The 16,937-nt window shown below is 41.6% G+C and overlaps 1 protein-coding gene across 2 annotated transcripts in view; it reads right to left on the reverse strand.

Moving 5' to 3' along the window:
* PIK3R1 (phosphoinositide-3-kinase regulatory subunit 1) overlaps nucleotides 1–16,937 on the reverse strand; it is a 63,319-nt gene that overhangs the window by 25,197 nt on the left and 21,185 nt on the right. Inside the window, exons 1-2 of one of the 2 annotated variants that reach the window (XM_081880750.1) lie at nucleotides 4,629–4,902; nucleotides 201–293 (exon numbers count right to left, since the gene is read on the reverse strand). In XM_081880750.1, coding sequence (XP_081736876.1) covers nucleotides 201–293; nucleotides 4,629–4,770 — 235 coding nt within the window. In that variant the 5' untranslated portion in view covers nucleotides 4,771–4,902. Of the gene's footprint in view, nucleotides 1–200; nucleotides 294–4,628; nucleotides 4,903–16,937 lie in introns of those variants that run through there. The other variant, XM_081880749.1, reaches the window with a different exon arrangement.

Below are 16,937 nucleotides of genomic sequence, written 5' to 3' on the forward strand. Positions count from 1 at the left end.
TTCTGGACCTTGGGTATAATTCCAACATCATTGGAAGCAAGCACATGAGTATTGTGCAAGACTAAGCATGACCTGATATGCCTCCTGACATTTAGGCCTGCCATTTGCAATTCAAAAATGTGAAGCTCAAAAGGGGTGGTATCCGAATGACCAGGCACACAACAAAGTTATATTCTAGCCCCATGCCACCATATGCATACCTTTTCTTTCAATGGCTTCCACTAACTTGATAAGAAGAGGAGCTGCCTTTTCAGGTGGTGAAAACTGCTCTGAAAGATCTGGAAGTGTAAAAGCTGTAAAGGAAAGGAGAAAAAAAATTTAAAAAATGAAGCAGCTAAGGTACAGTTAAGAGTTCATGAAAAGCATGAGATGTAATACAGCTGGTTAAATTTTAAACACTGAACAAATTCCCTTTATCAGCTGGCAAAGTCTAGGCAAACAGTTTTCTCGTCAGCCCCTGCGTATTAGAACCATACATAATCACTTAGTTAAAAAGAAGAAGAAGTTTGAGTCCCAAATAATTCAGGACATATTCAGCATAGTTTCAGTAGAAATTCTGCTGGCCTGGAATGAAACTTCAGAAACACATGCTACACCCTTTGCTATTTTGAACCACTTATCACTGCAACATGAATTTTCTCATGCAATAGTGAATAAATAATATGCACCCTTATATTTCTATAACTCTTTCACTGCAAAGGGCTCAAGTCATGTTGCATCAATGGCACACTCATTTCTGAGTAACATAAATAAAAGAAAGGTCATGAACCTTATCCAGATCTGTGTCTAGCCCATGTGTGATAGCCATGCACAAGTGTTTTAGTGGATGGGAATAGCAACCATGCCACAGGAGTGCTTTGGGGGTTACTGTGCCACTATCAACTACTTGCAAAAAAAGAAGAAGAAGCAACCTTATATCGAATGCTATCCCTGCCAGCATGGCATATTTCCATGGCTAGCTAAAACAGAGTATAAGAGCAGTGATGGACCCTGCTGGGTGAAAGGTGGTCCAGAGTTTTGCACTGGCTGTCATAAGCAATGAAAACATGCACCCAAATATGCTGGGGAAAATGGGATAGTTGCTGTACGGTGGTTCATGGAAAGTGCATAGTAGTTTGAAACAAGCATCCAATTTTGTGTTCATGGACACACCAAAATGGCAACTGGAGCTCTTCATTGGAGCAACCTTTTGAGAAGTCTTGACATGCCTCCCTTGGCCTTGTTTGTTTCAATTTTCAGTATAACTGATGAAGGAAGTCTGTTGGGCACGGCGACGCATAGCTCTGTACCACAGGGCACCACTGGAATGTGACCATTTATCAATGAGGCAGTATCAGAGCCACACCACTTCTGCCGCTGAGGGGGAGGCATTCTGGTGCACTACCACTCGTCTTCCCCACCCCAGGCAGAGAAGCAAAGCAAGTGGCAACAGTTGGAGGAGCGCTCGGGCTCCTACAGAGTTTGGCAAGAACTGTGACATGGCAGGTGTGGTAATTCTCGTTTCACCTCAGGTGGCGAAACGGGACAGGCCGCCCCTGTGCAGAATTGCACCCGTCTTCCATTCTGGGTCCGTTTGCACTGGGAAGTCCAGATGGGAGATGCAGAGGCCCCTGTGTTCATTGCTCCTCTTCAAGTTCCTGAGGCCTTTCTGTCCTTAAAAGACACTTGCACCTGCTTTTTCTCGCACTGCATATACAGCATAACCAATACTCCAACTCGCTTGACCCCACCACCCACTTTTTCTGTCGCTAAAAAGGCTCTTTAAGGGCAGTATGCTTGCTTCCCTCACAACCTGTCATCTCCCTGAAATGACACGTGCAGCCTCCCCAGGGAAAAGGGTTCAGAATGGAGGTACACTTGACTGGCGACAGGCACAGGGAAGTCTGTGTTGTCATCGAGTCCACATCATAGCACTTGCTATAAAGTAGCATACAGTGGTACCTCGGGTTCTATACTCTTCAGGTTACATACGCTTCAGGTTACAGACTCCGCTAACCCAGAAATAGTACCTCGGGTTAAGAACTTTACCTCAGGATGAGAACAGGAATTGTGCTCTGGTGACGCGGCGGCAGCGGGAGGCCCCATTAGCTAAAGTGGTGCATCAGGTTAAGAACAGTTTCAGGTTAAGAACAGACCTCCGGAACAAATTAAGTACTTAACCCATGGTACCACTGTATTTGATGAGCCTCCTCCTACTCTTTTCTTCCCCTGTCCTCCACAGGCTACACATATGCATGATCACATATGTCCACACACACATATACACCCTAGTGTTCCATACAAAGCATGCACGTGTTTCCCTGTGTCAACATGAGCTCTGCACTACTGTAGAACTCTTGTGCACTTCTTTAAAAAACACACAAAAAAAACCTCTTGTGCACTTCAAAACAGAACACAGCCGAATGTGCAAAATCTATACAACCTTCTTATAACAAAATGCAATGGAACAGAAAGCTCTGGACTTGACCAGCCGGGGGAGCTACGTACCTTCTTTCTTTTTGCCCCCCCCCCCCTTCTGTGATTTCTACAAGAACTATAAAAATACCGCATTTTTTAAAGGATCAGAAACTTCCTCTTAACAGCAGTTCTTTGAATATGCCACAATTACTAGGAAATCCACAGTACAAGAATCTGAAGAAGATTTCCTTGAAGTGCTCTTTGTGAAATGTGTCCAGCAGAAGAACGAACTCTGTGAAAAGAACATTCACTCCCATCCTTGCATGGTGGAGCCAGGAGTAGCCAATCTCGCATTTGTCAACAAGCAATCATGTTATAAAAGTTTAGAAGCAGCTCTGCCAATTTTGGGGAAACTGATCATTGTGAAAGATATCCATGCACAAAGCACCTTGCTGTATTTTTAAAAGTACTTGTACTTTTATACCTACATAAGTGTTCAATCACTGTGCCTTTTTCAAATGCATGCATGCATGGCCATGTATATGTCGGTTTTCTGCACAAAAATATCTGCATCGAAAATAGCTGTGCACAAAGCAGTTCTGAGGGAGGCACGCAGCAGAACGAAAAATTCAGCTCACTGCCTTCTCTCTCTTACTCCCTCTAGCGGTTTCTGTAAGGAAAACAAATTGCATTTTCCACCCGCCCACCACAATTCCTTTGAGCCTAGTTCTCCCATCCTAGATCAGAAGTAAATTAGGAATGCTGTGTCAAGTATTTTGATGTTTTAGAAGAGAGGCTTCTCTTGTCTTGTCTTATCTTTTGCAGTTAGAAAAATAAGCTGCTGCGGAGCTATAAATGCTCTTGCAATCAATTGGGTTTGCTACATAAAATATAATTTTGAGGGCTGCAACATGCCCTATCCTATGCACATTTCCAATAGACAATTTCCAATAGACAATTTCCAATAGACAAATCAGTTAAAACTGCCTGAAAATCTACCACTACCACCCATTAATCAGTGTTCGAAACTCCCATTGTTCTAGGCGCATTTTGCGACAGGGAATTCCATGTGCGCGAGCAGTTTCTGAGACCATGTGAAAAATGAACGTAATATTTTAGCTGCAGTTCATTCATTTTCAGCTCTGTATTCTTGTTATAAAAAAGCGCACCTAGATATTGCGTTGTTGCGCCCATAACCTAGGTTTAAGGTGCCATTTAGCTCCTAGCTCTCATATCTCAGTTTCCAACACTGCCATTAATTGAGCAGCATTTAAAACATATGTAAGCTGGAAATGGCCACTAGAACAGGTATTCTCCGTGGTCTCTCAGAAAAGAGAGAATGACTCTCCTAAGTTAAAATGAAAAAGGTGGAACAGGAAAAATAATCTAGTATGGTATATGACTACTTCACAACTGTTTTTACATATGCAAATTTAACTGATTAATCATAGGTAAATCAACCAATATCATAAAGTTTAAAAAGATTTGTTTAATTGGGTGACAGCCCTGATTCTTTGAAGCCAAATACCTCCTCATTGATTCAAACAAACTGCCAATCGTAATTTTAATGAAATTAGTTAAATTCTATATAAACTGATGGGGAGGGGAACCCCTTAACTTTGTAATGTGATGAAGTGATGAGTGAGCAAAGCATATCACCAACAATCCTGACACAACAACACTCTCTTAATAGTAGTGGGTTTCGTAGCTCTTGTAGCCGTGAGCTGCTCTGTTCTGCGATGCTCCTGTATAAAATTCCCATACCATTATACTGCAATTGGTACTTTCGACAGTAAACTTTCCACCTTTGGCACAAAACTGAAAATTACAGTCATTTAGGGTTTTTTAAAAAAATAAAAAAAGACCTCAGGAAACAGTTGTCTGCCAAACTAAACACTTTACAACATTCTTAGAACTAAGTACCATTTTACAAGATTTACACAGAAGGAAGCCAGGTTTGTTCGTGGTGCTTTAATTTTTTTATATATTTTTTTAAAGAAAGCTGACATGCTACAGCAACAAAACGGAATGGAAGCAAGTATTCCAGCTACCACTGCCAAAACAAGCTCTGAATATGGATTAGTGGTAATAGAGCAGAGGACTGAACATGTATCAAAAGGATTATGGCAAGAAACAAGCCCCCACCACCCCCACCCCACCCCTCTCAACACACAATTTTTCAATGGACACAGAGAAATAACGAAACTTGACAAGCAGCCTGCAATCTGTACCTGACTTCAAAACTATCTTCTGCTTTGATGTGTGCTTCACAGCACAAAGGTTTGGAGAGCCAAGTCCACTCTTAAGAATCTGGGCAACTTTGCAGATCCCTTTGCTACAATCCAGTATCAATTTTTCACTTAAAGTAATCATTTTAACGTTCACGTTAAGACAAAGTGTACCCTTCGGGTTTTATTTTGAAGCCCGCTGCCCCCGGTGTTTAAAAGTTGCCGGGGGTTTGTTTTAAAAGAGCCTTCTTCCCTGGTCATTAGGCATTTATCCCAGGTTAAAAGGAGGCTTCTGATGACATGTGAGAAATGCTGGATTTTCCACTCCTTCTATTTTTACCTTGCCACCGGCCATAACCAATCAGACGAAACAGAAGCTGAGATTCCCTCCAATCCAAAAGCTCTCCCCCCTCTTGTTAATAGAGACATGCCTGAACAGCATTTAGCAACAGCAACGTGTGTGAGCAGACGACCCATACCTTGCAACTGAGCACTGCCAACATAGCTACGAGCTGCAAGACGAAACCAGCACACAGCTGCACTTTTTGCAGGAGTTCTCAGTAAAAAGAGATTTTCAGAGTTATTACCTGGCAAAGACCTATGGAAAGTTAAAGCTGGAAGATTGGCTCTGCAAGCCTCTGAGCCAAACCTTTCATTACTGCTAGAGGAAGCATGAAAGTGGGTAGAACCAAAATTATAACCTAACCTGCCCTTTAAAATGTAATAAGATACACTATTGAAAAAGCTGGGGGGGGGGGAGGGAGGGACACACCTCATTTACTAGAAGGTATCCAGGAGACTATGGTCTAACATTAGTTAAAATCAAAATCTGAGTAATTTTACCTTTTCTTTTCTCCTAGATTTTCTCAGCACCGGGTCCAATGAAGGCCTAATGGCTACAGCAGTTCCAAGCTGGCATAGATCACAGCACATTTCTGCCTGCCTCCTTCAACTTCCAACACCAGCATAATGGATGGGGCTGTGGATACAATGGTGACTGTCGCCCCAGCATGGCCTGCTGTTACCTGGTCACAGTCTGAATTGCTCTGTTGGTATTTTATGAGGCAGTCCAAAGGCGGAGATTGTAGAATCACAGAGTTGTAGAGTTGGAAAGGACCACAAGGGTCATATTTTCCAAACCCCTGCAATGCAGGAATCTTCTGTCCAACATGAGGCTCAAACTCAGGACCCCGGGGATTAAGACTTTCATGCTCCACCAACTGAGCTATGTATGTAGGTGGCTGGATCCCTTTATTTATGCTCAGTGTGAGTTTCACATGTACTCAACCACAGATTAATTCCTCGCCATGCTTTATTTGCAGTTAAAAAAAAAATTGCACTCAAATTATTCACACTTTCTGCTAAAATGTATGTTTCATATGCTTTTCACTGCACTTCCCCCTTAAATACATACTATTGCATTTTTAATTCTGTGAAGTATGCATTTTGTGCGAATATTTTGAGCAGAAATAGCACCACGAAATTCTGAGAACTGTGAAATCTGAATGACAGCTGCATTTTAATCCACATTTCTCTCCTGGGGTGGAAAATGAAAACGTGGACCAATGAATTTCTCTTCCTTCCTTATCACAAGGATTGGTGTTGGTATTCTGTTATCTTTTTTGACTTTAAAATGAAGCCACAGTTTAGCGACAGAACAACGGCAGCCCAACTGCTACTGTGGGGTGCACTCATGTAGAGTGATGTTGTGTTGTTAGAAGCACATTGTATGAAAACAAGATGGTTGCCTCCCCATGGGGTGACCACAGAAGACCTCAAAAAACAATTAGTAAGTAATATAGTCGCCCCCACCTGGATTCCAGACCACTTCTGCCCTGTCCCCCAAATGTTCAAGAACTCACCCCCATATTTTATCTGTTCCAAGGTCTAGTGCAGAGCTTTCCAAACTGTATGTCATGACACATTAGTGCAGGCTTCCTCAACCTCGGCCCTCCAGAAGTTTTTGGCCTACAACTCCCATGATCCCTAGCTAGCAGGACCAGTGGTCAGGGATGATGGGAATTGTATTCTCAAAACATCTGGAGGGCCGAGGTTGAAGAAGCCTGCATTAGTGTGTTGGCTGTAGTGTGTAGGTGTGTTGGACGAACACCCCCCGCCCTGCTCCTGTGGCTGGAAAGGGGTTAGTTTAATCTCCAGTTTGATAGTAAAACTTAATTACTGTGTTGCAAAATGATGCATGTCTAAAAAGTGTGTCAGCAGCATGAAAAGTTTGGAAAGCTCTGGTCTAGTGAGATGGGAGGGTTGGGTGTGCGCAGCGGTGCAACAACTCTTCATTTGGATGGCACCTGTTCCAAAGAATTGCTTTCTAAGCAACATAATGTAAATATTTATATTTGTAAAAATGATGCGTTTATATTTCGCACATTATATCATTTTAAGCTGCTTTAATAAGGTGTATATGCCATCTGTGGTATGAATATGTGTTGTGAGCACCTCCACACCCTCAAAAAGAAAATGCAGCTTTAAAACTTTAGGAAAAAGCTTGCATGGGGAAATACTGCTTGCCAACAACTTACCAAAGCCTTCATCCAAAAACTTGATTATAAATTAAGTTGGACATACACTCTCACAACAGGCTAATTCAATCCCAGCCCCACTACCAGAAAGCTCTCATTTACCAGTATTAACAAAATAAAAAATGATATGCTAGAAAATGTCTTCCCTCTCCCTTGTTAAAGAAAAAAGAAAAACAATCCTCAGCACAACAACGCAAGGGGTTTCTATAATACAAAACAAAAATAGATTCTGAGGGGGAAGTTAACTAGATTTAAAAACAAAACAAAACTGGCTTAGAATCACACTAACAAGATGCATCTCCCCAAATTGCTGGTTCTGAGCCAACATTTTGCAATAATAAGCCATGGTGCTTCTTTATTAAAGTTTAATTATTATAACAAGGGCTGTAAATTGTATGTCAGCGCTCAATTTAATATGTAGCAAAGCCATGCTATCTTGTGTTAAAAGGAAGCGATATTGTCTGTGTGGGAGGGAGGAGTTTGTACATTATGTTCTATCAGATTAGGCTTCGGTAACTTTATGAATTATGAGCTGTCACCCTCTTTTTCATCTGCCACAGAATATACTTCTTGGAACTGGGAACTATAAATAAGACAGCAGATGTTTTTAGTTGGCTCCAACTGGAACTCTTTAAAAAAAAAAATGCCTGTAGTTAAATCGTCCTGTTATATTCTACTCCCCTCTACGGGCTGCTTTTGAAGCACACACTATTTTATAAAAGCCACAACACCTTTTTCAACCTGCCCTCTGTTTAGAAATGCCATGTTCAGTGTAGAACTGTTAGTTCAAGGTGCTGACAAAACTTTAGTGGCACTGGAGTAACAGTTTAGCTCAGGGGTCTGCAACCTTTAAGAAAAAAGAGCCACTTGGACCCGTTTCCGAAGGAAAAAAAACTGGGAGCCGCAAAACCATTGCGACATTTAAAACAAATATAACACTGCATATATTGTTTCTTACCTTAATGTCCGATCTGACAGCGGGCAGGAAGGTGACGTCGGGACGGTGCGTGACTAACGCATGCACCGCCCCCATGCAACGTCACAGCCAGTACAGCGCCCGCCACAGTGGGGAGTGTCGGGGCGCACAATGCGCCTCCTCCCCTCACTAGTATCTGCCCCAGAGCCGCGGCAAAGGTGTAAAAGAGCCACATGCGGCTCTGGAGCCGCAGGTTGCAGACCCCTGGTTAAGCTTGTAAGACCCTTAGAGCTGGGAACTATCTTCTTTTTGCTTGTGCTACTGTAGAAAAACACCGTGTAAAGCAATAGCATGCTGTGGAAGTAATGATGATAATAATAATAATAATACACACTTAATATTTTTCCTTGTTGAACAGCAACTATAGAAATGCATTTTTTAATTACACTAAAATTGGATTTCTTTCCGCAGGGCCTGTAAGACAGAGTTGTTCCGCATGGCCTTTGGCTCAGAGCCAATTTGATTCCCTCCCTCTTTTCTTTTTTCTTTTCCTTTCTCTTCCTGCGAAGAAGCTACATTTTAATATTTTAATGTTTCAATATTTTAATGTTGTATTTTAATTTTGTTTTTAAGTTGTAATCATTCAACTTGTTTTTATTATTGCTTGTAAGCCGCTCTGAGCCCGGCCTTGGCTGGGGAGGGCGGGGTATAAATAAATTATTATTATTATTATTATTATTATTATTATTATTATTAAAACAATGCAGGACATTGGCAGGATCTGTGACCTGCTTTATCTCTCTCTGGCTCTTTTAACCTGATGGCCCTAGCAGTACCCAATGTAGACTGTCTGTTAGTCCTGCTTTACAAAGGGCAGTCTTCTTTTTGAAGGAGTCCTCTGTTTTGACCTGGTCCGGTTTCAAGACAAATAACCCTAAAACAAGGGCATGGAAATTACTGCACGGACAGTAGTCTGAGCAGCCACATAGGTCACCTGAACACAGGGTTCCACCTCCCCCCTCCCAAAGTTGAGATGTATTGGCTTTCTATTTAAATTATAGTCCAAATTTTAAAATTGGCACCAGTGCTTATAGGAAGGAACACAGGGGTCTGTGGCTCAATATAGCATCGTACACTGACTGGCCGTGGCTTTGCAGGGTTTCAGTTTGAGGACATTCTTGTCCTACCTGGAGATGGCCTGCGATTTTCTGCAAGCAAAGCACATGCTCTTGTCTTTTGTCCTCTTTTTTTGGGTGATGTGTAAGTGGTCACTGTAACATAATTCATTTACTTATTTCATTTATAATTGGCATTTAGAGCTACATGTTCTCTCCAAGTTTTATCTTCACTGAGGGGTAGCCTGAGAGATTGACTGTGGGTTACTTTTGGCCAGTAAAATATGTAATATCTTGCCAGTTTGGTACCCAAGTGAGACATGCAAAAGATATTTTACCTGAACCCTGCAAAGGCCAATCTTGCCGTGACCTGTACAGTGGTACCTCGAGTTACAGATGCTTCAGGTTACAGACTCCGCTAACCCAGAAATAGTACCTCCGGTTAAGAACTTTGCTTCAGGATGAGAACAGTAAACGTGCAGCAATGGCACAGCAGCAGCAGGAGGCCCCATTAGCTAAAGTGGTGCTTCAGGTTAAGAACAGTTTCAGGTTGAGAACAGACCTCCAGAACGAATTAAGTTCTTAACTAGAGGTACCACTGTATTGCATTGTGTTAAAAAGGGAGCAAGTACCATGAAATGTAAGAGTTAAGTGATCTTATAACTGTGAGATTGGTTTGAAGTTACTCTTCACCTCAGGGTGTCAGTATTTTCCACAAAAACCTTAGATCAGTCTCCTGCACAACAGCAGGCCATTATGCTATAAGCAGCATTATGCTGCAGAGATCTCTTTTAAGTCTCTAGTTATTCCTTAATTATAGGCTAAAACTGATGCTTTAAATTTTTTTATTAAAAAGTAATCCAAGCCTTTTTTCTAATCTGTGCAGTTCTATGAGAGCATTGCATTTACCCCTGAAGTGTTACATTATTTTGTATTTTACCTTTACCTTTTACTACATTGTTTTGTCCAGGAATTAAACAGGTTTTGACTAATCATGTGACTAGGGGAACAGAAATGGATTTTAAGCGATTTATTTTACAATAGATTGGCTCATTACCACTTATTTTGTCCAAAGTGGGCTTTTATATGAAGAGTTGAAGTCTTATCACCCATTCAAGCAAAAGGAGGCAAGATTCATAATGGTAGCTTTATATTATCAGAAAACATTGACGAAACTTAACTGTAAACATTTATTGTCAATGTACGCATTTGTTCTTGGGTTCCTACTATGTATCCATTTTGTTTGTACTATTAAGCCATTTAGCTGCCTATTTTATCTCTCATACAAGGGAGATGAAGCAAATACTTTTCTTCCAAATTAGCACCTCATATTTAGAAGACGAAATGTTGTGTGTGTGCCTAATTTAATGACATAATGAAGAATTTATTCTACACAGAAAATTGGGTAGGTCACCAACCATGCACATAAGCATATGTTGTATGTATTTGTGACAATGTCTGGTCTTATTTCATATTGGCACTCTGACAACAAGCTGTCACTCGTAACAGGAGTTAACACCGTGACATTTCACACTGCTCTGCAGATTCATTTGTCATCTGTTAAGATACCTATGACAAGTTTTGGCAATCATTTTATAGTGAGCTATTTTCAGTCTGGTTTCGTTTTTAAAAAGGACAGCTTTGTTTACATCGAAATGATTAAAATCACATAAGCAGGGTGGAGAAACAGTGGTCCTCAAGATGTTGCTGAACTACAACTGCTATCATTTCTGAGTACTGGCCACAGCTGGCTAGGACTGAGGGCAGCTGTAGTTCACCACCATTTGGAGGGTGTCTTAGGTTACCAATAGGGGACAGGGACTAATTCATATAATTGATTTAATGCAGGTTTCTTGCTTGCAATTATATCAAGAAAACCACCCCTTGCCCGTCTGTGAACATCTAACTATCTGGAATTTCAAAATTCTGCCAGTAGGAAAGCTCATCTCTTTTCTAACACAAAAACTAAAGCTGCCAGTATTTAACAATCCCAAGATTTCTAGTATCAGCAAACAGTTCCTTGCATGTTCTGTTTACACAGCATCATACAACATGGCACTATGCCAGACCCACAAGGAAGCCCATGCAATACAGACAGGAGATGTTTAGGCCAGAATGCTCAATGAGGACTTTTTCATTACATAAAGCAGCCCTACTTGTACGGAGAACTTAAGATCTACGTACAGTATTTGAATTCTGGTAAACAGGAAATGGTGTGTGTGTGAGAGAGAGAGGCGGGGGGGAGAGAGAGAGAGCTGTGTCTCAACTAGGTCTGGTAACCTTTTCTTCTAATAGGCCAGTGCACTTATTCCTAAAATAACTGAAGGCAACACCGCCCACAGCACCTGAGCATGTACTTTGCACACGATTTTTTATTACACTGAATCCACACAGGCAGTTAGAACAAGTTGTACCCTAATTAGCCTTTCCCTTGAATCTTACAGCAATGTACAAACATATGCACCAATTAAAGCTGCTTAAAACTGCGCTGATGTGGCAATTAATCTATTGCGCCCCATATTGCTTTGCTGCAGAAAGAGAAGTAACCCTCGGGGAGTGGATCTTATTTTCTTGTGCACCACATTTTCTTTCCTGTTCCCCGCGTGCTGTTTTGTTTTTAAAAGATACTTAACATTGCAGGCCTCTCCATGTCTACGCATACGTAAGATCCACTGAGTTTGATGGGACTTACTCTAAGGTAAGGGCATCTAGGATTTCAGCCAGTCACTTCCCTTATACTGGATGCCTTGGTACTGCTTTCTATCTCTCTAGTATAACAGGCATACTGTGTAAATAGCTATCTTAATTATCTGTAGGAAAGGGTTTACAGTTTGTGTTGTGCAAGCAGTGCTGTCATCAGAGGCCCATACAAAATAACCTGAACACACTGAATGTGCTCTGATAATGGTGGTGGTCTCTGAGCTAGTGCTGGGAGTCACTTGCTGTGGGGCAGATGCCAACAATGGGTAGAGACAGGATCATCTCCCCCCCCCCCCCACTCAAAGGGCTACCAGGAAAGGGCAGGTAGATTGTGCCTTAACTGGTCACTTTCAGAGAGCTTCTGTTGCCATAAAGCAACAGAAAACTCACTTGTGCATTTTAGTCATCAGTTTCCCTACTATGGAGTGACAACGAGGGTACTGCAGCATGGAATTGGGTCAAATGTGGTGTCAGGGCCAAACTAAGCATATGCTTAAACACATATCATCTTTGGTCCCGTATAGGTGGCATCTGAATTAGGACAAATATTATGCAGGGCTATCTGGTTTATCATATTTTGTTTTCCAGTTACCCTGTATGCACATATATTCAAACCTATCATAGCAGCATCCAAACACATGATAAAAGCATAGCTTGAAACCATGTGTGAAGTAGCCGTAAACTGCTTACCATAAAGCTCACTGTTAAATTGACAATGGACTCAGTGAGCTGGTCCACATGTAAATGGTGAACCGGCTGCTCATTTGTGTCAACTCCCTCCTCTGTGTGTTGCACCAGAAGGCAGGAAGGGGGACCCAGAATGTTGTGAATTGCCCTGATTATTCTGAGAACCGCCCTGAGATCTATGGGTATAGGGTAGTATACAAATTTAACAGCAACACCACCAGCAGCAGCTTAGCACAGCATGATAACTGGATAGTGAGACCAGCAAATCTAGCTCTTCTGTTACTATCGACATTTTTTATTTTCAAAGCTGCTCAAATACTTAAGAAACATTGAGAACAAAATGCCCGCGCTTTCTAAAAGTTAGAAGAGAAAGGTATTCCAGATCTTCTCAACATATTTGACTTAAACGTGTGTGTTTTTTAAAAAAGCCACACACACACACACATCATATATACCCAAATCCTGAAGGAATATAATCTTGAGCCCAGTACAATAAATTGGAACCACATTTAATCCTACTTTCCTCCAGTAACATTATAGTTTCCTTACACTATAAACACACTATACCTCAGCATTTGGGCTCTCTGCCCTCCCCCACCCCCAGTGTGCTGTAATCTTGCCAGCAGACAAGCTTTGCTTTTAATAAGTTGATCTGCCAACTTAAACAGCAGTCTCCTAAGGCAATCAAATAATGAAACACATGCGCAAGTGCTTGCATGTAATCTGTCAGAGGTTTACTCACCCCGACACAAATGGTTTCCTCAATATTAGCTGTTATATAAATGTACATTCACAACCCTTAGGTACTCAAAAAGCACACATATGTTCCATCAATCTCTCATTTACCACTCTTCCTTCTCCTCTTCGTTCCTTCCCCTCTTCATTTTTTTTTAAGTTTCATGATTTAGCAGAGAGAGAAAGAGATAGAAAAGTCAAAGTACAGAACCTTGTACAGAATCTGTACATAGGAATCCAAAGAGAAATAAGACTTCTATCAAAAAAGGCAACAGATGACGTCAATATGGGCTGGTAGACAGAGGGAGGCAACTGTTCCTCCATGAGCTCCCCAGCTGCTGTTCCCCTCTGTTGCCACACGGTCTGTTCTGGGGCCCCTAACTTTGGTGCAGTAGAAGATCACCAGTGCTAAAATGAGATTCAATTGCCAGTCCACTTGGGTTCAGAATGTGGGATGGGGGTGAGGCATTACTTTGTGCTTCACCTCAGGCAGCAAAATTTCTTGGGCGGTTTCTTACTGTTAAGAACTGATTTGTTGCTTTGTCTCTTCTTCCCTAAGAAACCAAAATAGTGAAATAAATAAATAAAACCTTAATTTGCTGCTTCTGTGGAAGAAATTTCCCATACTGAAGAAACAAGGTGTTCCAACTTTAGAAGAGTTCTTCCACAGTAAGTGTGCAGTGAGAAAAATATAAAACAGTCCCTCAAGTTCTTCACAGGTTAAGAAGGGATATAATCCATTCCAGCTCCTTGCTACATGTACCAGTATAATACTGTATAGGCATCTGCAAATGCACATTTACTGTCTTTATATATATATGCATTTATTTGCTGGTCTGGGCCTTTAAAGTCCTACATGTCCTAGTATTTAAAGGGCTGCTTTCACCCATAGAAACCTGCTCACTAATTTCTTGGTGTCCTGTCTAAGAAAGTAGCTTCTGGAAAGAGGACCTCTTCCATGATAGCACCCAAATTATAGAACTCCCAAGAAATATTTGGCTTGTGCTTTCTTAGGTGCTGATGCCTTCTGTGTTTGTCCAAGTCTCCAATGGCTTTTACTGATGTTTCAGACTTATTTACTGCTTTGGTCTAGCTTTCACTACTGACCTCACAATTTTATTTCCTGGTCTAATTTTGCTGTTTAGTGTGGTGGATGTGTTCTTATGATACCGTATTGTTAAAAATGTAAGCTAGCTTGCAGCTGTTTGGTAAAAGGCAAAATATGAATAACATAAATAAAATGTTTTGTGCTTTTGCAAAATCAAATTTTGAAGTAATTCAAATTTTTCCTTCAACCACACGAAATCATTCAGAGGTGATTCCACGTGACATTTCTCTACTCATGCTCTGGAAGCTGTCAAGCGCATAAAGCTGCTTTCACACGAGTTAAATGTGCACAAGTTGTGATCCTACTGTCAGGAGCTCGTCCTACACTCGTGTAGGACCCTGGTAGAGACACAAACCCAACTGGCATGTTCTCTTCCTCCTGGTCATTCATTCGGGAGCTTCAAAAGATTTCTTCAGCCTGAACATCACAGTGACCGATGCTAACAGACACTGGCACACTTAGGGATCCCCAGAATCTTCACAGCTTGCGTAACAGACCTCAGCAACTCAGCATTTTGGCTAATCTACTTTATTTACATACAAACACACATGGAGCACTGCAACATGGCTCCCTCTCTCTCTAGCATCAGACGGGGGGGGGGAGGACAATAGTCCCATTTCACGGAACACAGTAACACAAACATCCTGTCTCCTTCACTTCCTACTCCGTGGAGTCAAAACATACACCGTCATGTAACAGACAAAAATCCCATGACTGAAATCATGGAGTAGGAATTCTAACACCTACTGCATTCTAACAGTGTTCTTAGATGGAATCTCCCAAAGGTTTGGGATAAACTTTTGTTTTAGATAAAACAAAGTACTTCTTTGTGCACCACATAGTCAAACTAGGGAATGTGTTCTTCCAGGAAGCAGTGATGGCTGCCAGGTTGGATGGCTTTAAGCAAATTCATGGAGAAGAGCGCTTTCAATGGCTACTAGCCATAATGGCTATGCTCTTTGTCCACTGTTGGAGGCAGCAATACTTCCAAATACTAGTTGCTAGAAATCAGGAAGGTGGAGGTGGAAGGGGGAGTGTTTCTTGTGCTCATATTCTGCTCCCTGGTTTCCTACAGCTATCTGGTTGGCCACTGTGAGAACAGGTGTTGGACTGAATGGGCCATTGGCCTGATCCTGAAGGCTGTTCTTATGGCTATAGTGCAACCCCACAGTACTTTCTCAGACAAGATTCCCAGGTTAAACAGGCAATCCCGGATAATCTTCGTTGGTCTGATCCTATTTTCACTCACGTTAATGAGGGATTTGGCTGACGACCTTGGTAGGAGGAAGATGACAGCTTGCTCTTTCCTGTCTTACTCTGAACAAATATGGAATATTTGAGAACAAAAAGAAAGTTAAACACACCCTTAGCAAAAAAAAATAAATCTTTTTTTAAAAGAATTTCAGTGGTAGTTATTTACGAAAAAGATAATTCAACCTTGCAGATTAAAAGGGGCAACATGTGCTTTTATTCTGTCCTGATACAAACAGTCAATGAGAAATGCTGAACATCAGGCAAAAAGCACAAACTAAAAAAAAAAAAAAAAAGTTAATTGGTTCCTTCTCTTACCTAAATATAATAAAAAACCTTCTAGTTGTGAGTTTTGGAGGAAACATCTGGAGAAAACCCTAGACCAGCCTATAACTGTCTTCCCCTCTGGTGCTTGTGGGGAGAGTTGCACCAACGTATGTTGGCAAGAATGCTCAAACATCATAGATATTTACACTATCAATTTGGGTCCCCCCTTTTTTTTGCTTCAGTCATTCAAATGGTGGGCATTTAACTTTAACGAACAGCTTATGAAGGAACCTTAATTATGGCCAAGCTCACAAAAGTTACGAACTTGTCTCCCGCTCCATAAAAAGAGGGGGGAAAGTGCCACCTCTCCCAAATTGCAAAATCTTCCCTGCCCAGATGCCTGGAGGCAACTCTTCATCACCAGAGGCAAACAGAAAAGTGGCTATTTACAAATCTGGGAGCTGCCAAGAGGCAGTCAGGGTGGAGGCAGTAAGGAGAGCGTGCCAGTAACCGCTGAGAAGTGATGATGGGACCCTGAGTGTGTCAGTCAGAACTATGCAAGCATATAGTTGTCAACCACCTAGCATTCTCCAGTGATGCCAGCAATACACACTGTGGGTTCCTAGCAGTTGCACACTTACATAGTGCTGACTGAGACATCCCCTGAAGTGACCACCTTCCCTCTCCATCTGATTGTTAGGCACAAGATCATGCCTTCTCTCTCAAAGTGGCCTGCAGTGCAGACACAATTCTGACCAGCAAACAGCCTTATTTGCTGAAAGCTGTCTGGAGTGGTCAAGCTAGTCTGTAACCGTTTTAAACGGGTACATTCACTGCAAGGTGCTTTGAAAAATGAGTGAGGACAACTGTCAGTTTAATAACAACAAGGGGTCTTAAAAAGCCCATGGCATGTGTTGCAGCTATTACCATCTCGCTGGGTACAGGCCCCAAAATTATTACGCCCCATTAGAATTCATTTCTGGACCACAAATAATT

The sequence above is a fragment of the Podarcis erhardii genome (genome assembly GCF_964252035.2).
Source record: "Podarcis erhardii genome assembly, chromosome: 11".
Classification (NCBI taxonomy): domain Eukaryota; kingdom Metazoa; phylum Chordata; class Lepidosauria; order Squamata; family Lacertidae; genus Podarcis; species Podarcis erhardii.